At 38.3% G+C, this 24,005-nt stretch overlaps 1 protein-coding gene across 2 annotated transcripts in view; it reads left to right on the top strand.

Moving 5' to 3' along the window:
- The first annotated feature begins 471 nt into the window (after positions 1-471).
- The window catches only part of myo1c (myosin IC), a 56,889-nt gene continuing 33,355 nt past the window's right edge, over positions 472-24,005 (top strand). Inside the window, exon 1 of one of the 2 annotated variants that reach the window (XM_023351232.1) lies at positions 472-701. In XM_023351232.1, the coding sequence (XP_023207000.1) occupies positions 612-701 (90 nt within the window). In that variant the 5' untranslated portion in view covers positions 472-611. Of the gene's footprint in view, positions 702-4,592; positions 5,000-24,005 lie in introns of those variants that run through there. The other variant, XM_005804512.2, reaches the window with a different exon arrangement.

Below are 24,005 nucleotides of genomic sequence, written 5' to 3'. Positions count from 1 at the left end.
AAACCGTCCCCAGCTGTCATGTTGTGAAAACGTGACTTCACATGCTGAACGCATGAAGTAATTACAGTATTCTTCGCCTTTAGAAGAACAACACAGCTACTAATATTGGTTCTTTTTCAATAAATATATCTTTCTACACATCTTGTGAAGCTTGTATATCCAGGCACAATCATCATTTCCACTCATTTGTAAGACAAAAGACACACATCCTCTGCATGTGACACCCATCTCCAGTCCGGCTGAGCTCCATATCCTCCCCATGATCCCTCAGCCGGCGAGGCAACATCCTCTGGCTGCAGCGAGGGGAAGCAGCCCTCACTGAGGTTCAGCGCCCTGCAACAGGTAACACCCCGGCCGCTACGCTCTGCACTGACATCTACAATCCCTCTTTTCATGTTTCTCCATGGAAACATTGCCTAGGGCATGTCACAAAGGAGATCTCTGACGTTTACTTGTTTTCTTTTCAGGCATTGCTTGGGGTTGCATCCAGAAGGATTTTCCTTCACACCAGTGGAAAGAAGCATTTTCACTCTGTCAGGCTTTCTCTGGGCTCAGTTGAAGATTAAATCAACTCAAAAAGAGAGCACAGGAATAAGGGGGAGACGGGAACAATGATGGAGCTGAGGATCCAGCTGATCCCAACGGGGGAAATAATCCTTCCTCCGGGGAAGAATGGAGAAAACTACTGCCACAGCTGCAAGGTAAGCTCAAAGGTCAGATGGGTTTAGACCAGGGGTGTCCTCACTTTTTGTCATGTGGGTAAAAACGACCAGCTCAAAAGCACTCAAAGGTAAAAAAAATATATATATAATTTTTAAAGACTAAAATCACCAAAATGTATTTTTGTACCTATTCAACAATATACCAAGCTTGAAGTACTTTAATGAAACAAATATTTACATTTTTCTGTAAACTTCAAAAAACTTTAAATGTTTTTTCCCTGTTGAATGAAAAGCATCCGGTTTTTTTATTTTTATTTTTTGGGCTTGATTGAAAAATACAGAGAAAATATTTTGTCTATTCTCAGCAATAAATTACAATGTAGGTCAGTCTTCATTTGAAAATATTTGCTATATTATGGCCCACAGGCCTAAAGTGGCTCATTGAGTGATTTTGTGTGGCCCATGACTGCAATTCAAGAATGACACAAGTTTGGCCACCCTAACCCACCGCACAGAACAGACAAATGAAAGTCTTACAATAGAAAATGTTTGCTACAGCAGAAAGTATTCAGTACACAGGCTTTTTGTAATCTTTTATGAGGACCACATCTACCCAGCATGCTTTGGTGCACCCAGATCTGCTTTTAATGAATTTATCAAATACTTTACAACAAACGTGACCTAATAATGTTTTTTATTGCTCAGAATTGACAAGAAAAGTCATTTTCTATTTTTTATAATAAGGCAAACTTTATTAAATCCTTATTTAATGTTTTGGATCAACAATAACTTACACATCCCTTCCCAACAAACAATTTGACTGTAGTCATTATTACTTTACTCCTTTTTCTCCCTTAATTTTTGGCCCACAAGTCCTTTTCACTCTATGACTTCATTTAGCAACAAATAAGAAAAAAAACCTGCTCATTATTAAAGGTCGACTCTGAACTTTTGCAATGGCTGCTTGCTCAGAATCTACATTATGTTGTTTTTGTAAAACATTGCTTGAATTGCTCATATCTGTGAAGGCTTATTAACAAGTTAATGAATCTTTGCTAGGATTCTGCTGGTTTCTTTAAGGGGTTAACGTTGACGTCTGATTGAGATCCTCTGGTCTCAACCTTTAGCTTCTGCCTTTGTGGAGTTGCCCTGCAGGAAACAGAAGATGTACCACTCAGTCCGTTCAACATGTGTTGAACGGACTGTATGAGCTGTATGCTCAGCTCATACAGAGGTATGAGCTGAGCATCTGAAGAATGAAGGGAGTGAGCTCTCTAAAAAGCAGACCTTCAGAGGTCCAAGGCACCATGTGGTAAAGTTAAATCCTGGATTCATGTAAGATTTAGAGTTTCAGTCAGAGGATTGAGTGCAACCGGCTGTGCCCGGCTCGGTGATGACTGGGGAGGTGTGGAATGTACTGGAGCCTGGAAGAGAGGAAACGACAAACACATTCCTGAACTTCATTTGTTCTCCTTCCGACATTTCTTCAGGGCTGGATCACTCCGAGTCATTAGGATCTGTGGCGATTATACCTGTGCCATGTGCAGGGCCGCATTTACAAGAATGTGGGCCCCTGGAAACCAATTTAGTGCCTTATCCATTAAAGAAAAATGCCTTTGCTAATACAAATTACAATAAGTTAATAGGTAGTTCTTTACATAATTGGGTATGAGCTGATGATACCAACTGAAAATAATACATATCTTGACCAAAATCTTTGTATTTTTCTCCAAACAATTACTGTAATTTCATACATTTCAAATCTTTGAGTGTTGTTTACATTAATAAAAATTCCCAAATATTACTACAACTCACCTGATATGGGTATTATATAAAATGCAATGTCAGCAAAACATGCATTCATTAAAAAAAAAAACTATAATAATGAAGAAAATTGGGGCCCTGCGTCAAGTGTAACCTAGCATTTTCAGCCATCTTGTAAAACCCATTGAAGGCATCATGATGTGAAGACATAGTTCCTGTTTCTTAAATTCTCTGCATCATACCCACAGAGTTGGATGATGAGACAGCAAAACCAGAAAACCGTCGGTATATGATACACGCAGAAGTGGGGAGTAGAGGGAAAAGGCTGACAACCTTTCCCTCTGTTAGAGTCAGACAGTCCAACATGACCTTGTGTACAGGACACCGTCCATGTGTTAGTGTATGTTGACTGATTCTGGTTCTGTTCCGGATCGATCACTCCCCCCTCTGGCAGTGCAGCCATATTACAGTCTATCTCATGTGCTCCCATCTGTCCAGCTGGCTGAGGTCACCGCCACATGAGCAGAGTGCACATTGCATAACCACAGTAATATCACAAAGACACAGTCTGCTCTTAACCTTGCTATCTGTGTGACCCATAAGGCTCTGTTATGAAAGTCCAAAATGCAGAAATATTCATCTTTACCATAAGTTCCTGGCTAAAGTGTTCATTCCTTGTATCATTTTACAATTACAATATTCTGTATATTTTATTTTTGTGATCAATTACCAGAAGATTGTGAATACAAGCCCCTTCAATAAATTAGATTATTGAAAAGTCACTTTCATTCAGAAACTTTATCACTTAGTAAAACATTATATGGAGAAGAATATTTGAAACCTTTATTTCTATTAATTATGACGATTTTGCAATTACAGCAACTGAAAACATTCCATTTAAAATTATAATATTACATTAGAAAAATAAAAAAACATTTAAAAAAAAATCTGGACTTAATGATGATTAATGATTAATTGATTATATTACATAAGTATTTTTTTCCACTAATAATTCTAAAAAGTGTGGTGTGCCTCTGAATTCAGCTCCACTGAGTCAGTCCCTGAAACTTCACCTGCAAGTCTTTTTGGATATATCTCCACCAGCTTGCACATCTAAAGACAACAATATTTATGACATCTTAAAGAATTTGAATCAGGGGAAGCTAAAACTATGCTACTTGAGGAGTGCTAGGCAGAACAGACAGGGTTTATTTTTTTATCTTAAATGTATAATGTATATATTCTATGTACAGTTTTTGCTTTAATTGTTGGTCCGAGTACATTGTTCTTTCAGCAAATGGTCTTTTTATGAGTCTTTGTACTAGAGTTAATGAGTAATTGATCACTAAATTATTTATTAAAAATTTATTGAAAAGTTTACTTCAGTAACTCAAATCACGATGTAAAAAACTTATGAAATAAGACACACTATTCATTTTTGACGATTTTCGCTTTCAGATAATTAAGCACAAGCGAGATTAGAGCAATAAAAATATTTTCAAAACAGAAATTTAGATTTATCAAAAAATAATATTTAGTACCTGCTTAAACTCTATTTTCACAAAATATTTTTAATCTGACGAACGAGACTGATCGGAACCCTTCTCTGGATTATAATTATGAATACGCTTGACTCACAGTGGCCCTCCTGAGCCAAATGACTGGAAGAGACGTAATATCCACTCCCACCACAGTAACAGCATCTTTTCTACCGGCAGATGGCGCCAGAGCTCCTTTTATACTAGGCGCTACTTCTGAAAGCCGTTTCGACATTTCTCACGAAACATCTGCATAACCTGGACATGAATTGAATCGACATTACAAGTACTTTGTTAATATGTTTTTATCTGTCTGCTTAAGTTTAAAGTCATTCAGAAAGAAAAAGAGTTTAATTAAAGCGAAAAATGACCAATAAAACTTTTCTATGACTGGGATTTATGGTTTGGTGGGCAAACGCGCAGAATTAAAAACGAACGATAAAGTTAATGAATGGATGGATATTTTATTCCCATCAGACTCTTATTAATGACGACGACCAGCGCTCACGTTGAGATATAAAACCTGGTTCGGTTCTGCTGCCATTAGACGCCTCGGCTCGAGCAGCAGGAGTGGGAAGGGTTTTTGGTGAACTTCCTGGTAGTTCTGGGTGTAGCTGTCCTTCAGTGACAGAAAAGGAAAGGGGAAATTGCCATACCACTCCCACAGCGGATCCAGGGGAACCGAATCTCGGCAGAAGCTGCACACTGACAGACAGCTGGCTCCGTTAACGCTGTTCTACTTCACTCGGGTCCTGGTTATGGGAGTGACCGGGGTTTCCTGCGGGTGAACGGCTGGATACGGTGCGCTGTGCGGCGCTGTGAGAGAAACCGCAGCTGTAGCAGAGTCCACTGTGGGTAAACCGCTGGGAGTGGTAGTGGGAGGGTCGGGAAGAACCCGGCAGGACTGGGCCACAGCAGACTGACAGAGAAGGAGCTGACCGGGTTGACTGTCTCACAACGCGGGGACTGAACGTAAACCACAGGTCTGTCGTGTCTCCTTTTGAACGGAGGAACTCACGCTGTTTTTGACCTCAGGTATGTTTACATTTTCTACAATTACTCTTATTTTTAGCCTCAAGCGTCATCATTTTCACCCTGTTCTAAATTAGGCTGTTATTAACCTTATTTTGCCTACCTTGAACGACAAAACAGAAGAATTTGTTACAGTTCTGCGGGACATGTGGACTGATTCTGCTGAGTAGTTTGTGTCACTGTAGCATGTTTCAGTGCGTGGGTTGAATGGACGCCATGTGACAAACGCTGTCAAGATTTTTTAAAAACTTAAGAAGCAATCATAAGAATACAAATAATATTAATGATGGAAATAGATTTGGTGTAATCCCATTTTAAGTGTCACACAGCTGAGCTCCCCATTGGCTGACTGTCAGACACTAGAGGTGCTAATTGGACTTGTGGCTCACAACCTTCAGGTTGTGGTTGTCTTTTTATAGACTCCACCCAGACACCAACTAAGACTCTTAACTAAACAGTATCCCACACCTCAGCACCAGGAGGCTGAGAGGTTACTTGATGGGAGAAGACATTTTTATACTATTAGATCTACTATTGTACTGATACATGGGGATATTTGCTCTTAACTTTGCTTTGAAAATCCTTCTTCAACGCTTCTGAGACGGCATGAATAAACAGGTAATACATGCTGCCTTACCTGACCTCTTGAGCTTTTAGAGAACCTATAGTTATATGAGGTATTCACATATATATGAAAGGCTTTGTGTTGCAAGAATCTCACCAGTTGTTTGGACTCCTATTTACTGGACACCTGTCTTTGCAGTTTGAAGTCAACAGTCCACCTGTTAATGTATGTTTGCTCTGTAAACATGGAAAGGTTTGCAGAACACCTGCCTTTTGGTGAAACCAGTTTCTGCCAGAAAGTTCTCAAAGGGAAGAAGATTTAATCTAGTAAGATAGCTAGATCTGCTGAGGTGTCAAGGCATCATCAAGATCCTGCCATGAAGCAGATTTAATCTAGTAAGATAGCTAGATCTGCTGAGTTAAGGCATCACCAAGATCCTGCCATGACACTGCGTGGTTATTTGATCATTATACCTTTTGGAAAGTGGAGAACTTGCTGTGATTCACTGGCTTCTTGCAGTGTACCTAACTTTTGAGCATAATTCATAAACTTTCAGTATGCTTAATATCTGGGGCTTTGGAAAGGCTTTCCAGGACTCTGTTGCGGTAAAGCTGAAGAATTTGGACGTCATGTGTCCATTTCGTGCCTCACAGCATAATGCTACCATCACCATTCCTAATAGTTTGCAGCCAAGGCAGTCAGTTGGTGATCTTAAGTTTGAACATTTTGGTTTTACTACTGTTAACATTGTTGCAAGCAGGATCAATCTTAGTCTTGCATGCACATAAAACCTTTCTTCAAAACAGGGGTCTTCAACTCCAGTCCTCCAGTTCTGGTATCCAGGTTGTCTAGACCTGATCAAAAGTTTGTGTACTTCTAAGCTAGGTCTGCAGCAGAAAACCAACTAATTTTCTATTGAGAACAATGGTCAAATATCCAATCAGAAGTGCCTGAAGTTTCCTAAAAATTGCCCAGATTGAATAGATAGCTAATGACAGCTTGTTATTAGAAATAATTGGCTTTGAAGCAGGGCATGAGGGTTAGGAACTTTGGTTCTTTAAATGCCTCCTAAGGCACAATGTTCTGCCTGAACACAACTAAGCAGCAGAGAAAAAACATCAATGTCCTGCTGTCAATATGTTTTTCCAAAACAGACCTCCAGTGGGACATGCTGCACTGTGATTAATGTCTTTGATTTTCCATGAAACACAGGCTTCATATCCTCTGAATGGTTTGGTTAGATGTCACCTTTAGAGGTTAAAGCCAGAACAGCAAATTCAACTTTGTTTAGGAATCTATAATCACTAAAACAACAAAGATCAGTGAGATAGCTACGGGTTTATTTTAGGGGATTAATATAATTAATGTAGTCATACATCGCTAAGACAAAAAATATATCCAAATTGATCTGGCACCATGTGTTAAATCATTAGTGAAATTGTTTTGATTCAGTTTTACCAGCCAAACCCAGACATGATTATTGCTGAGTCTGTAGAATTATAAACAACCCAATAAACAGATGATGCCCAGAGCTAAAGAGACATCTGTCAGTCGCGACTTCAGCGAACCATAGTAACGACAATTACTGTATCTTCAAATGGAAGAAAAAAAAAACATGGAACAATGGTGAACCTTCAAAGAAGTAGCCAGCCTCCCAAAGTTACTACAGAATTTTGGAGTAAAATCCTTAAGGAGGTCAGACAAAAAAACAGAAAAAATTTGCATACCTGCAAGTCCAACTGTGAATGCAAGGGGGGAAAAAATCCAAAGATTTTTGTTGTTGTGGCCTAGTCAAAGTATGGACTTAAATGTGATTGAGATGCTGGTGGGTTTTCTTCATGCTAGAAATAAAACACTCATTGACAGTTAACACAAACTCATCACAATCGTAGAACAACCAGTTAATAGGTTTAGAGAGTATTTTTTTTCACACAGTGCCAGATTGGTTTGGATAGATTTCACTTTCCTTATAAATAAAAATGACCATTTTAAAACATGTGGTATTTAAATTAGTTTGTTGTTCGACAACAAGAGGAAAAACAGAAGAAGTCTGTAAGGGATAAATACTATAGTACTGTAGATAGACGAGAACAAATGTCCATACAATTACCTTTCATTTTCCAAATGAGAATGTGGGAACACTTAAAGAGTATTCGAAGGGTTGGGTAAAAATGTGAGTAGACTGGTCCTGGCTTGCTTTGGACTGTTTATCTGATTAAACTCTAGTCTTCCATTTTTCCACAGAAGGACATTTCACGGCAGATTTGTTTTATCACAAACCATCTTAGGAAATTAGGTACAAAAAACTAAATCCAGTTGTGAACTATAAGTACAAAGAAAGTGCTTCAAAGGGAATGTGTGCTTTGTTTTGAGGGAAGCGCGACTTGCCGTTGACAGGTTGAAGGTTTTTCCATGGTAACATGGTGTCAGCTACTCGTCGGGTGGATCCTGATAGTTTCCCACAGGACACACCCAAACCGATTGGCCGTTAGAAACATCAGCATCATCACCTCTGCAACAGGAAAAACAGACTCGCATAGGCACATTTACTACCTGTGCTGTGCTTTAGGAAACAGTCAGGGTGGGTTATTTCCACTTCAGTGACCTAAAATGTGAACCGGTTTGGAAGATTAAAGTTTACTCGTATTGAGGTCTAGAATATGACTGGTCCATTGCAAATCTAGATTGTTTTATTTTTCAGGGGTTTTCACATCCAAAAGGTTGGTAGATGCAATTTGATTGGGGACCAAAACTGCAACATGTGTTGCATTTTCAGCTAGTGCGGTTTGGTTTCACACTCTTTGAAAAACCCGAAGAAGACAGTGAGCCCAACTTAATTCTTTTCAAAATGTAAACGTAAATGGAGTAGTGTCAAATTTTAGTGATTGCACAATTTTTCTTTTGTAGTTGGTAAAATAACTTTTCTCTCTGTAACTATAAACATGCACGTTTGTTTTGGTTGCATTTACCCAGAATGCCCTGTGCTGTAATCTGGTTCCTGCTTTTGGAGTGGGCTCCGGTCCACTTGCATCCACATATGCATTTGAACCTCGCCGGAGTTCACTTCAACTGAACTGAGACCTAGGTTTGTAGGTGGACCAGAATTCACTTTTTTTGGTTCACATCAGAGTTCGATTGCACATTCACAACTAGAGTTCAACTAAAGCGGATTAAACAGGGCAGGTTTTTTTCAAATATGTAGTTTTTATCTGTCCAAAGCAGGTTGTGTGGTTCTTTTTCAGCAAACACTTTGTTGAAAAAGCAAAGTTTGTCATCAAACTTTTACATGAACATGCCAACATGGGCTTGTAGTGTCTGAGAAGGAACTTTAGGCAATTTGCAGCTGCTGCTCTCTGCACAGTCCAACCTTGGGGTGAATGTGCTGGTCATCATCTCGTGTATCATTTCTGGTATCCATCTTGGCACTGTTTATAAACCCTGGGTTTTAGAGATGTGGCTACACATACTGATAATAAGTTAACTAGTTACATTTGATTCTCAAAACATGGCTGTTACTTTCTCTTGTAGGTCGTAAGCAAAGATGTAATTAGTTGTTCCTGGAGCTACAGTATGTTGGCAGTTGTTTTCTTCCCAAAACTGTATGCCTCATCTACAATCTGTCATGTGTGCGTTTAGTTACAACTCAAGAACCAAGATGCATTCAGGGGTTAATCTGATCCAGAAGTAAGATAGATGGGAACCTAAAGCTATTGGAGCTGAAAGTCAATCTTTTGATTGATTTATTGATACATGGAGGGTTAGAGCATGTTGGCCAAACCTGGGAGAGTGTTACATTTTGTAAAAATCTTAAAATCTCCCTTCTGTTTTGCATTCTCATCAAAATGTTCTAGAAATGCTACCTTTTCTAAACATGGCGCATGTTCAGTTTCTTTGTCGGTAAAGCTGTATCAAAGGGACAAATAGATTTCTTTTTCACAGTGATGATCTGATGTCTGCGGACTGATTTGATGCTTCCTGTGAGACAAATCTAGAGAATGCAACATGAGACGTATCAGATCAGGTTAGACTGCAATTCCATTAAGTGGATAAAACATAGCTGAGTAAGCGTTGCTGATGGTATGTGTGGGAGACGGTTTACATGACGGCTGCTGCTCAGAAACTGAGTCAGACTTTGAAATGGGAATGTGTTGGAGGGAAATGTCAATCGACTTGAACCTTGGCAGAGACAGTTGGAGACAGAGAAAGGCATTCTGGGTTTATTATAATAGTTTCATCTCTTTACAGACAACTCAGAGCAGCTTTTTCAACATTAGCAGACATATTGATGTAATCATTTGCTTTTGCAAGGTACTGTGTTAAAATTAAAGATTATATGAGTCAAATGAATTTTTTTATTTTGGTTAAAAAGATGAAGGTACAATAACTGTTGGACTGTTTTCAGTATTGCTGAAGGTCTGTGTTTTGCAGATGCAGTGTGTGGGAACTTCTGCTGAGCGTTTCAGTAGAATGGCAGCAATTAGAGGGGTGTGTCTGAAGTAGCTAAGCATCTCTGTTACCTGGGAAATGACGAGTAGGTTGTAAAGAGTGTTCTATGCTGCTGTGGCAAAAAGCAGCCGACTTAGTACAGTGTGAGCACCCAACTCCTGGGAACAAATGTTGAGAGGTTCTTGTCCCTTTCCTCTTTGCTTTTATAGTCTGGACTGCTTAGAGACTGGAAAACACCCTGGGTGTGAGTGAAAACCCACGTCAGATTCACTGCCATTTTTGGACATGAGCTGGAAGAGGTGGGAGGTCCTTGAACGACTCAGAAAACTCCAAAAATAATGGAGTTTTCCATTTCCCCCCCTGTTTGTCTTGGTTTTAAAGAAACATCTTTAAACTGAGCCAAGAGATTCAGCCAACTCAGCTCACTTTGTGTGTCATAAAATCAGTCTTTGGGTTTCTGACTGACCACAGCATCATGAGCAGTGTTTAAAGTCTTCTCGAGGGACAGACTTCCTGAACCTCGATAACCTGCTTCACATTATGCACTGCTGTGCGTCATCCGAGGACAGAACTGCTCATTCATGTTCACATGCACCACTGCTGACCAAGCCACTTCATAATCCTGCTCGGTTGTACTCACACCTTCACCTACACCCAGATTAACCCCTTTCAAACAAGATAACTGGTAATCCCGTTTCATCTGGTCTTGTGCTTTGCGTGTACTTGCTGCCAGGCCTGGCAGAGAAGAGGTCTGAGATTGTTTGAAGGATGTGTTTGGTTAAAATCCTCCAATTTTTTTTTTTAACCTTGTACTTATTTTACTAGGTCATGAGAGTGTGACTGTGCAGTCAGCATAGCTTCCAACATTAATCCATGCACAATAAAAGATGTTTATTTAAATACATCTTGAAGTGCGTCATTGTATTGGGGCGCTGTTTCCCATGCATAGAGAGCATAGGTGGTCTCAGAAATAAAAGCAGTTTGTTTATTCACATAAATCATGTCAGTCACAACCAGAACCTAGCTTTTTAGGAACTTAAAGGAGACCTATTATAAAAGATTTACATTTTGGATGATTTGTACTTCTATTTGGGTCTCACCTGTTTCTAAAAACAACCATATCCCTACCCAGTTGTATTTATAGCAAGAAGTTGAAGATTTTTTAGTGTCTGGAAAACAATCCATTTCAAAAACCTCCTGAATGTTAAGTCACAATTGTCGTTACCCAGCAACCTCAGCCCATCAGCTAGCTACCCAAGTGGAGCTCCTGCACCTTTGGTCAGCTGATTTTACTGCTGTATGCGCAGTATAATGGCTGCTGGAAAAAACAAGTTATTGACATTCTTCTTTCATTTTTCTTGATTGTGCAGGAGGCGCTACTTCTGCTTTTCAAAGATATACAATTGTACAATTGCACATCTATTTGCAGTCATTTTTATTTATGAATGTAAACGTGGGGTGTGGCCAGCAGCAGATTATTTGGATTTAAAGTGGGAAGATGCATGAAAACAGCTCATTCTGAAAGGAGTTAAACACAGGCAGGACTGAAATCTCATTATCTAAGAATAATTTTGTGCCAAAAGTATAATCAACATGTTTTGGATAGGATATAGATCTGTCCTAACCTGTTCAATGAAACATAATAGGTCACCTTTTAATATTCTCACCTTTCTATTGTTGGACTTGTTCCTAAATCAGAGCAGCATTTAAGACCCGGCAGATTTGTTTTCATCTGCAGATTATTTTTCTTGACTCTTTTTCTCAGCTTAGCTGATTTGATAGCATGTCATTCCTGCCGTGACCTCAAATCCAAATCTATACACTCTGTACTGAGACACACCTGGTTACCTGGTAATTACTGTGATATGACACCAAAGGCAAATCTGAGACCTTGTGGAAACAAAGCTTTGTATGGCGTGTCCTTGTTTGCTTGTATTGCATTGATGAATGCCTCTGGAGCTCATAGGATCATTTGAATTTTGCAGAATTGAACTCCCTCATATACAGTTTAAACAAACATGGGTATGGTTTATGTTCAAGTTGAGAAATAACGAGAAAGTAAACTTTATTCAGTCCTTGGAAAAAGCCTTTAAAGCACCATAAAGTCAGCCGAGTTAATTCATGTTTTTTTTTTTTTTACCACTTAAAACGTGTCTCATAATGAACGCTATTTTAAAAAGTAGTTTGGCTTTATATTAGGTTATGGTACATTTGTGTTTGCTTATTTTAGGCATCTGGTTAGTCTCCTTGATATCTTTATTTTTAGAGATCTGAGTGACTCAAAATTAGCTGGAGATAATGCTAATTATTTGTAGAGTGGAACACATTTGGAGCCTCAGAATAAGATACAATCATATTCAATAAATCAGAATGTACATCTTTATGAGTCTCATTTGTCAGATTAAATGTACCGTAACATTTGAGCAGATATTAATTATACTTTACATTAATACCTCATTTCTGTTGTTAAATTTTTTTTAAAAATTGTTCTAATTTTAAATGTCAGGTTTTAATGAACTATAAGTGCAAAATCATAAGTAGCGGAGTTACAAACATAAATTATATACGATGCATGTCATTTGACACAGGATAGGCTTCAAACATTTCTTCCTGAAAGTTTAATAACCTCTTTCAAAAAACAGTTCTGACATAAAGTCTCAAAGATGAACCCCTTTTTAACCTGCTGATGGTTGTTCATTGATCACCAACAAAGCCAACCATATTCCGGTTATTTAAAAAGATAAAGTAAGAGTTTTGAGTCACAGGAGGCAAAATGTTTGGAAATTTTTGATTTCTAAAAGTAAAATCCACCAGCTGCCCATCTTTGACTCTGTATGAACTGCTGAAATGGTCGTATCTTGTTCCATACTGATTTGCTTGGTGGTGACTCAGGCTAATTATTTGACTCAAGCAGGAAATCAATGAGCAACATTATCACATGGACATTATTGAGTAGCTTAAAACAATTCATGTTTAGCTCACAGCAACAAATATTGGCAAATTCAGCAGTGTGGATCAGCTTAAGGTGATAATCCTACAGTAGAGTGTAGTGCATTTTAGTGGGTGTGTTTTCCATTGCTTTGCTGTGGGAGACAATGCACTGTCCTTGGTTATGGCTTTGGCTCATTCAGAGCCTCTTTGTTAACCTTTAACCAAGACTTTCCTAGAAACATGGATAAAATAAACAAAAGTGGAGGCAGGTGTGTCCCTGGGTCTGCAAAGAATGAGGTGGACTGAGTAAATAAAAGAACCAAATGGCAGCAGAATCGGAGCTGCTGGACACACAGGTAGAATGGCACAAAGTGTTGGAAGTTTTGGTGGAACTCGATTAATATTTTTAATATAGTTAACTGCAGAATCTGTAATTTATTCACATTTTAATCAAAAACTAGCGACAAAATGAGCAATATTTTCAATTAACAAAGCAATTTTGCTGCTAAATTGTTGAATAAATCGACAACAAAGATATTTATGATTTTTAATGTGTTATTTAGGTAATTCAACCTCAAGATTGGTGCAAAGTGCCGTTATATCCATTCAGCTTTCAAGTGTTTCAGGAACACCTGATGTAACTATTTAGAAAAAATACTACTTTAGAAATGTGGACTGTAGATGCTAACGTTAGCGTTGGGTATGTCTACGCTGCTGCAACATGTTTAGCATTTCAATGCCATTTTAGGGTTAAATAGCTTCTTTTTTCCAGCATCCATCAAATCATTTTAACCCCCATTGGACTAAGAGAAACATCTTTGTCATCCATCGTTTTGCTTTACAGCCGTACCAGAAACGCTCATATTCAAAAGTTCTGGCTGGAAACTTTACGTGCAAGAGAAAGAAAAACATGATTTGATTGCGTTAAAAATGTTAAGGCATTAGAATCTATATAATTAATAATGAAAATTAAAGTTTTTACCGTAGTTTGAAGGGGAACATTTTTGTGGTCTTGAAAGCAAAGACGAGTCCCATTTAAAGAAATGGAAGCGCTGAAGCAAACTTCTGAGTGTGGAGCATCTAATCATTCACTCTTTGCCTCATCATGCTGTTTGCTGAAGAATGTGGAAGTTTTGCACACATTGTAACATTTATTCCCCCTAAAGCTATTAACCTAACATGGCACAGAAGGTCGATGTGCAGAATTCCCATCTAATCGTTTTCACCTTCATCTGGAGTCCATTGGAGTGACTCAGAGCTGCTGCGGGCTTTAAAGTTTTTCTTTTTATGCTCTTCCATCTCTATTTGACCTAAAAACAATGAGCGTTAGTGCATAGTATTTCTCCATAAGCTCAGTCTTGGTGAGTCTTAGGTGTATTGGAAACATATTTTTGCGTTTGTTTGATTTTTCTCTTTACCAGTGAAGCCCACATCGACAAATTAGCCTTCCTTTCTTCCTTGTATGAAACAAGGATGTACTTTCTACATCTATATAGGCTTTGACTTTTACAAACTCTAAATCTACCATAAATATATAGATAGTTAAATGTAAATGTTAAAGAATGTCAAATTTTAGGTGTGTTTCTCCACAGCTGGTAAGTGATTGTCAACCCCACAGAACGGTGCTGCTGTTCTGTGGTGTCCTAAAAAAGCACATTTCAAATGGGAACAGTGTTTGTTTGTGTGAGGCTGTGATTGTTGTGTCATTCAAAAAGTAATAAATAGTTAATTATCACTTTTGTTGCTATCATAATATTATCACAAAATATTGTGATAAATTAAGTCCCCAAACTCGGATGTCTTTGCTTGGTGTCCAACATGGACCGGTGGCTCTGCTCAGCGTTTCCCTGGTGGTTTGGGTTTGGGGTGGTGGACGTGTGAGGGGGTGTGTGTGTGTGTGTGTGTGTGCGAGACAGAGAATTTTAGAATCCTGCTTTTCAGGAGAGATGGAGCAGCTGTTTGTTTAGATCTCTGCCCAGTGGGACTTAGCCATTGTGGGTGTGGCAGTGCACAAAACTCCACTTTAACTCTGAATGTTGAAAGGAAATGCCACCGTCCGTCAGATCACTTACATGTAATTGTCACACCGCCTTCACTTTTTGAATTAGTATTCTCAATTAAACAAGCTTTTAATGATCAGTCAGCATCATTTTAAATGAGGCTCTATAATGTGATCTGACGTCATAGCTGGGAACTGAACCTCCTAAAACATTTCCCATCAATTTCTCCATTCCACTTTCACATAAATTCTTCTGCTGGCTTATAATAAATAATTATTTGCATGATTTGTGTTGCAGAAGCTGTCTTGGATCTGAGCACATCCCCTCCCCACCATGTTGCTCCTTCCATGTTTGTTTTTATATAACCCACGTCTGCCAGTCTTATTGTTATCAAGGTATTTGTCTGTGTCAAGGACTGAGTAGCGGTCTGGTCACCGCTGGGTGACTCTAACCAAATGACCTGCTGCATCCTGAACAGCAATCCTGTGTGTGTGAATTGAAGTTGTGTGTGTGTGTTTTTTCTGATTATTTTTATGTTAGCTACGTGTTGCAGAGTGCAAACAAAAAGTAAAAGCGGAAGGTTAAATGCTGCGTTTAGAAATGGGTGTGATGTATATCTCAGAATGAAGTGTGTTTTTGTGAAACTGTGTGTGTTGAGGCTTCAGATTGAGATATTGCAACAAAGCCTGCATGATCAAATTGCTGAGTCATCCGCTTATGCAGGGAGGAGGTCTGTGTTAAGTTTCTCCATTTAAGCTGTTCACTCATAAATATTCACTTCTGTCAGTTTTACATTGAGTGCAACTGCATTTTAATTAGAAACCGATGGCCTCAGAGGAGCTGTATTCTTAAAGGGCACACTTTCAAATTAGAGATGCAACAATCAGAGTGTTGTGGCTGATTTCCGATTGCTGGGTATTGTAAAACTGCGACTGATTGATGCACATTTCAACAGATTCCAATTTCTCTTGAAGAACTGTAACATAGGGGCATTTATGAGCAGTTTTTCTTTTTTTTATCCAGCCTTCTTGCTAATAAAGATGGTCAAAACTGAGGTTCTTATATTTTTCACCAAAACATTAAACTACCACTGCTGACATTTTAAAGTTTCTTTAGCATCTTACATTACTGAAGCATTCATCTTCATGTATATTCCTTACAGATTTAGATCCAATTCAGCATGTTCAAAGATGGAAAAGGACACCATAGAAGAATTAGCAGAGCAAGTGTGCTGCACTTTGTTCAACCTTCCTCTTATCTGCTTCAGGTCTTACTCCTCCTTGCTCTCTTGCAGCCCAAATAAACCTCAAACATGCCTCGAGAAGCTGTAGAAAATACAACATCAACTTAAAGACTTCTTCCACTCTGGAGATTGTTGTTAGTATGACCTTTTCATGCACTGCTCTAGGGTTTGTCCAAATTCAGGGGTTGGAACCTTCGAAGACCGATTGAATTACAGCAGTGCAACCAAAGCTGCCCAATTTCAAGGATTTCTATAATTGTGCCCACAAATGCATTTGTCTTTTCCCCTGATTTGAAGAATGGGTCTGGTGTATCCGCCACAGCTCACGGGCCAAATGCGAGATTTTTGTTCTTGTAACGATGGTGGATAAAGCGGAAAATTTTAAATGTTAATTTATCAAAATATGATGGTACAAAGATGAAAAGATTACAGCGGTTGTGTTGTTAGGATTTTGTCATTTGCACAGACTTTTTTTAAATATAACTTTTGTGAAATGTAAATATTAGTTTATAAGAATTAATGCATAAAAAGCTCAGCATGTAAGTAAGGCTGCAGCTAACGATTATCTTAGTAATTGATTATTCTGGTGATTAATTAGCTAAAAAACTGGTACATTCTGAAGATTATTCACTTAATCACTTAAGATGTTTTATGCAATATTAGATATATTGAACACAAATAAACAAATATTTCAATTACTTTTATAAAAAAAACTGGGTCCTTTGAAGGGTTCAGTTCCTACATTTTCAGAGACCTGTTTAATGTTTACTGGTGATTAAAGATTGGGTCTTTGGGCTTTAGGCCGGTCAATCAAGATCATCTTAAATTCAACCTCTTCTGGTCACCAGATATTTCATAAATGCATTTATTTTTCCAATCTTAACTTAATTAGTGGCAGCTGTTTGTTCTAATAGTTCACCATTCACATTTCACTGTGTGTTTCTGTAGCCTCTCCTGTTAACTTTTGTGTGTATTTTTATCATGAAACCTTTTTTTAACCAGATAAAAATAAAGTACAGGATTATTTACAGATTTGAAGCACAGCTCCAACAGAGGGTGTGCTTCACCCGTTTCCTGGTTGGATCAGAAGTGCTGATCTAATTTACATTTGAAGAAAAAGGAAAGAGAGAGATAGTAGAGGGATTCCCAGTGTGAGAGTAGAGAATACACCGGCTTTTTATGATGTTTAGTCATCATCATCTGGTTTTGTTTTGTCCCTACTGTGAATAATGCCTAATTAGCTTGAAGGAAGTGGTCCGAGTAAACAGGACATTCACTGTTTGGAAATCTAGCAGCTCTGTCTGTACAATGCTATACTGAAACAGTGGCTTGGGAAACATGTTGACATGTCCAATTTTCATGAAGTTAGTCAAATCTGATCGTACATTTCCTGATTCATTTTAGCCTAAACTTTATCTACAGCCAACGTAACCCAAACTGACACAGGAACCAGCCGAACAGCGTCTCTGTACGAGTGAAAACCCAATTTATGAATACAACATGATATGTTCATAGTGTTAATTTATTAGGCTCTGTTGTGATAAATTTGTCAGCATGACTCTAATTATCAGCACAACTAAATCGTAATGGGTATTAATACAACCAGGAGGGCAATGAGGCATTTCTACATGCAGCAGAAGAAGAGCACTATGAGATTTGGATGTAGGAATATCTGCAGAGTAGCTGAACGGATGTAAACTTTATTTTTTAAAAAAATGGTGGAATGAGAGTTGGAGAGTTAAGAAAATGTCCAACAAGTCTTTACCTGCAGCTGAAATAGTTTATCTGCCTGTTATGAATTCCTCGTTCTGCTCCTCAGTGTAGATATGATTTAATTAACAGGCTGTTTATAAAAGCTACTCTGAATGCTAAATCTGTTTTTGAAATCATATTTGCCATAGAAATCCAATACAGAACAAGGACTTCAGATAAAAATATCAAACTATAAAAAAAACAGATTCCTTTTTACGTCTTCTGATAAAATTGTGTTGGAAATTAAAGTAAAATAAAGCTCTTTAAAAACTGGCATTGTAAAATTAGAATAATGTATTAAAAATGTAGTTTTTACATAATTTCAAAGTCTTAAAGGTATTCAGTTACTATAGAGGGGCTGCAGCTTAGGTATGAAAACTGGCAAAGAAGTGAGATATTGTTGAGTGAAATTCAATTCTTGTTGTATTTATGACAAACTATGAAGGAGACGACAAGGCAGTTTTTTTATATATATTACATTTTCAGCAACAAGGCAATTCCAAGAAAACAAGCAAAAATAAAAACATTTCATTGCCAAAATGAGAAAAAACAGTGACAGGTGGACTACAGTTTATGATGTTCAAGTTATTATTAGTCAAAGACGACGCTAAACAAATTGTTTTTAACCTTGATTCAAATCAAAATCTAAAAATGTTAGTTTTCTGGAGGTTTTTTCCAGATTAGAGGACCATAAAAACTGAATGTTGCTTCTTATTGTTTGGTTCTGGTCCTTAAGTCTTAATAAAAACATTTTAAAAAGTGAAAAAGTTTGATAACTGATAAGTTGGTCCACATTAAGATCTTGACTGTTGACTGGTAGCATTGTTCATCATTTGGTGGTTGTTTATGCTAGAGAATGTGGACTTTAAATCTTGAACATGAAGTGTAAGAACTAATGATTGACTGGGACTGATACTGAGCTACCAGCCTGCTAATTATGTAGCACCTCAAGAGGTCCACATTCACTGATTAGATTAGCCTGTCCGGCTTCAGAGTGATATTATGGTGGATATTTAGGATCATATTTACCACAATCTGATTATTTCTGATATAATTTCTCCATGTTTTCCAGCAATCCTGCAGGTGCTGACTCTGATTAAATCCCACTAGCATGTGGCTCATGACTGATGCTAACTCTTGCTCTGCCTTATTCTTACATGCATGCACAGGCTTGTATCAGAGCTTCAAACTCTTTAACCTTGTGTAGCGCCTGTCTGGACTCCAAAGGTGCTAAAAACGGTATTTCTGATTGTATGCTAATGCTCTCTACTCAGACCCTCTGCTAACATGTCCCTGTACTTCAGCTTATGGATTCCTCCTCAATGATAGACATGGGAAACTTTAGGAAATGCCTTCATGACCAAAGTGCTGCCACAGTGGAAAAGTGGGTGTGTTTATTTGCGAAGGACACAGAGCGTCTCCATATTTGGTGTGTGAACTGAAAAGCGGAAAAAAAAAACCAGCAGCTCAGTTTCCTTCATTTACTTATTTTTAAGCCAGCTGCTCTCTTTTCCTGTCACTTAAGTGTTACTGTGCCAGAATCTCACTTTGCTACGGTCTGGTGCACACCAACACACCCACTGTGGTTTCTCACTGAATCCAGATCATCAGGGCCTTGAAGAGAGGCAGCCCAAGTGGGTGGCAGTCCAGTTTGAGCGAATTGGCCTCCTGGGAACCCCCTTGTGTCAATATAGGCCTGGATCTCTTCAGCCTGTCAGACCCGCTAGTCATCTCAGAGAATACAAACACACTCATTCACTGACTCAAGTCTTTTTATTTTACGGTCACACTTTCACCATGTGTAACCAGCCTCTTGCTTCTTCCTGTTCTTCTTCTACACTTCTCTCTCCGGCTCCCTCCATCTGTCGCTTGCCGCCCACATGGCTCACATACTTTTGTTCTGACATCACAGCTGCCCTGCATTTCCAGTGTTTTACTCTCTGTGATTCGTTGCCTCCTGTGTCAATTCAGGATCTCTTTCTCCCTTCTGTCCAGATATGTAGGATATATTTATGTATTTAACGCTTCAAGAGTAAACATTGTTTCCTCATTCTGTGATTTGTTGATGCTATGCTCATGTTTGATCCTCCTTTAGGCCATTGTCACACCCTTCATTGAGAAAAGTATCGAGCAACAAAGAAGGGCCAAACGTGTTCTCTAAATGTGGATTTAAATGTTTTTGCAGATGAAAATGTAAAAGTTGTGGGGTTCTCCAGTATGTAACCTTTGGTATTTAGCCTTTAGTTGTAGCATAGTAAACAGAGAAAATGTTGAGAGGTTTTGAGTTATTTCAAGTGCTGTTGTTCAAAGTTTTTTGTTGTGAAATATTTACTGTACAAGAGCAACGTTTGTGAAAACCGTGGAGTATTTCTGCATCAGCAGATACAGACATAATGAGTGAAAGAGAAGGCCAGAAATTGCCAAACATTTCCTGTTAAATTTTGATGACGACAGTATTTCTCGTTTTCCTTCCTTTGCTGTATCTTTCATTGAGATTTAGACTGAGATTGAAATGTCAGGGGCGCTCTGACTAGATCCCTCGACAATCTTTTATCACGTTGCAGCCGGCCAAATTCCTCCCTGTATAGATGTGTTTCTTTGACATAACTTGTGTCAGTATTGGATATGTTGTTTCTAGATGAAAGACAAATATGTTGGAACTGTGCCCACTAGGTCATGAGTTTAATATCTTACAGATTATTTTGTCTGGCTGTTAAGAAGAGGGATAGAAGAAATTTTTGAATCATTACTTAAGAGATCAATCTTTAATTTGTCCATCTCGATTTAGCTCTAGACGAGCAGACATGAACATATTTGCTTTACTCCTCCACCATGATGTTTGAGTTCCAGGCTAATATCCACGACGCCAAAGATGATTGTGATTTAGTGTTGTTCATCAGCAGTGAGGGAGTCATATTACTGACATTTCAGCTGAGTATCTATCAGCGTTCTTTCTGTGGAGGATGAAACCTTTACAGCATCGGCTAAAAATGAGCTGTGCAACCTTGGAGTCAAGGGTGTGCTCAGATCGGTGATGCAACTCGGGATGTGAGCTCATCTTACTGACAGCTTGTTGTTGCTCCTACATAAATTCACCTGAGGAAATGAGAAAGACAAATAAAACACATTAGCAGCACCACAGACTAATGAGCATAAAAAATAAGCTCATGACTTGGTAATAGCATGTTATTTCTGGTAAATACAACCCTTTGCAGAAGCTCCACTTGAATATTTATCAAATTTTGTGATGTTAGAACCACAAACTTTAATAGAATATGTAATAAACCATCGCAAAATAGTGCATCATTGTGACGGGAAGGAAGATTTTTTAATTTTTTAATATATTTTATAATGAAAACCTGACAGACTTTGCAAAACCTTACTTTTATCTGTGATTGTTAGTAAAGAATCTGGGCTGTAATACATTTCAGCTAACATTGCATGCACTTGCTGATCAAGAAGAGTAATAACACGAGGAAGAAAAACAAAGTAGATTAGAAATATCTACTTTCTTATGGTTTTCCATACTATGAACTTGAGACTGAAAGGGAAATAAAATATTAAAAGCTGGATTTACCATTGCCTTGTTAACATTTTCTTTTTAACCTTTAAAACTTTATTTGAAATGATCTATTTCTCATCTGTGTTTACACTTTGCAAAAAAGTTTTTCATACTTCAAATTTAAGACTGAAAGTGATGTTTGAATCACATTGCATTAAGCAATAAAATGCATTTTATCAGTTTGATGCATTTCTTTTAGTAGAACTGGACCTTTTTAAATTGCTCTGTAAAATAATAATTTACAGCAGCCCTAAATACATTTCAGCTTGGTTTTATGTAATTGTAAACAACGTGTGTAAAGACTCAACTCTATGCATTGAATAAGTTGAAGATGAGATGTTATAAAGTCATTTTAGTTTGGAAATATATTCACAGCATACTGGCTGCTAAGAGGACACCTTGAATCAGATAAATCTTATAGCTTAGTGACGTTGCAGTGCAGCATTAGCAGCTGCTAAATATGACAGAGCGATGTGTATCATATTACACGGCACATTTTACAAGTCGTAGTTTTTTGTTGGGCCCTCAGTGCGGGGAGAACGGAAAGTTGCTATTTATATCCAAGACGACTCTGAGCAAACTTTGAACAGGAAGTGCAACAGGAAAGAAGAATTTAAGTCATGGGGAGAGAGGAGGCTTGGAGCTTCAGGGGAAAGTCAGGCTCTCGTTTCTCATTTCCCACGGAACTGAGATCACACGCGTTGACCTGAAAACTTTTTTTACGCAAATAAAAACACTGTTTTCTCCCTAAAGTTACGTGTCTGCATTTAACTACAAATCAGAGTAGGGCTTCACTTAGAAGGCATACTTAAATGCACACCAGGACCAAAGTAAATCCTGTAATGATTAACACCAGAGTGACCAAAGTTTTGTTTGTAAAGTGGATGGACCTGCTGCAGCACTAGGCTATCAGGGCTGTGGTTGAATGCTCCACCCTGGAACAAAAGGCAGGTATAAACCAGTGTTTGTGTTGTTTCCATGGATTTATAACCTCTCAGTGGTTTTATGCCCCATCATTTATAAATGTCTAGTTATAAAATGCACATATTAGATACTAAGCAAATACAATCCCCGTATTGGAGGTGTGTTGCCGGATGTTCAGTCCAGTGCCAGGATCTGCTAAGGTATAACAGCAGACAGTATTAATGGGTTAAAGTCTGAGAGCTGAGTGAGATAGTGGTGGTCAGATGTAGCCCCTCCTCTCTTACAGCGCAGCTGAAATATGCTGCCTCAGCATGAAACACACCTTTTCAGTCCTCAGCCAGAAGTGGGTGGCAGGGATGAACGACTGAAACTCGCAGGATCTGTTGATTGTGTAACAAGTGTTAGCCACTATCTGGTGTTGTATCAGTGCTTGCTTCCCTCCGTCTGACCACGGTGTTCTCACACTGTGGTGAGAGTGAGACACACATAAAGGGAGAGAGTGAGAGCGTCTGGAAAGCATTACTCAAATTCCTGCAGCAGAGGCTTTGAATGTACTGGTAATGGAAGAGGAAGGGGCCATTGAATAAAACTGGCAAAGAATGAGTGCAACGTAACCCACATGAAGGGTTTGTTGTCTCTTTCTACCGCTGAGCACACAGGTTATTGTTTCAGACATTTTAGCTGCTTTAATGTCTGCAGATGAGAAAAGGCAAGAGGTGGCCAGTAGAGGGCGTGCTAGAGGTTAGACTGTGTAACATTGTCCTTCTCTGCCTCTTTTGTTCTGTTTGACAAGAGTTAAAGGTGACCTACTATGCTTCCTTGAACAGGTTAAGATAAGCCTATGGGCTACACAAAACATGTTTCTTACATTTTTTCCACAAAATTAGTTTTAGTTAACGATTTCTGTCTATTTTTTAAATCTTATTTCAGCATGAGCTGCTTTTACTCAACTTTTACACTTGCACGTGAAAATGGCTGCAAACAGATTCACAATTATACAACGGTATATCTTTGAAAAGCAGAAGTGGAGCCTCCAGCACAACCAACAACAATGCAGCAAGTCGTTTCTGAATGATAAGTCAGCAGAAAAATGCTTGTCCTTTCCAACAGCCATTGTACTGTACATACAGTGGTAAAACAAGCTGATCAAACGTCCTGGAGTGCCACTTGGGTTGCTAGGTAACAGAAATGGACTTTGCTGGGGTTGCTAGGCAACGGCCAGAGTTGGGTAGTAAATAGTTAGATTTAGTCAATTACATTTACCTGCGGTAACGTTTTGGAAAAAATGAACTTTTAGGATTATTTTTATTATGTGCTGTACTTTTTACCTGATTGACTTTTATTATGAAGTATTGATATTCTTACTTTAGTAACATTTCTAGTTGCTCTACTCTGAGTAACTTTACTGAATGTAGCACTGTAAGTTTTATTGAAATAAATTTATTGGGGATTTTTTTCTTTTGTCTGACTTTACTTTGTAATTGTTATTTCAATAAATTATTTAAATTTTGGTCCTTAAAATACCAAAATGTTTTGGCTCATCTGATGATGCAATTTTTAAATATTTAAAATTGATAGATGTTTTG

This window comes from Xiphophorus maculatus, chromosome 18 (assembly GCF_002775205.1).
Source record: "Xiphophorus maculatus strain JP 163 A chromosome 18, X_maculatus-5.0-male, whole genome shotgun sequence".
NCBI classification, from domain to species: domain Eukaryota; kingdom Metazoa; phylum Chordata; class Actinopteri; order Cyprinodontiformes; family Poeciliidae; genus Xiphophorus; species Xiphophorus maculatus.
This window is presented reverse-complemented; position numbering and strand designations above follow the sequence as displayed.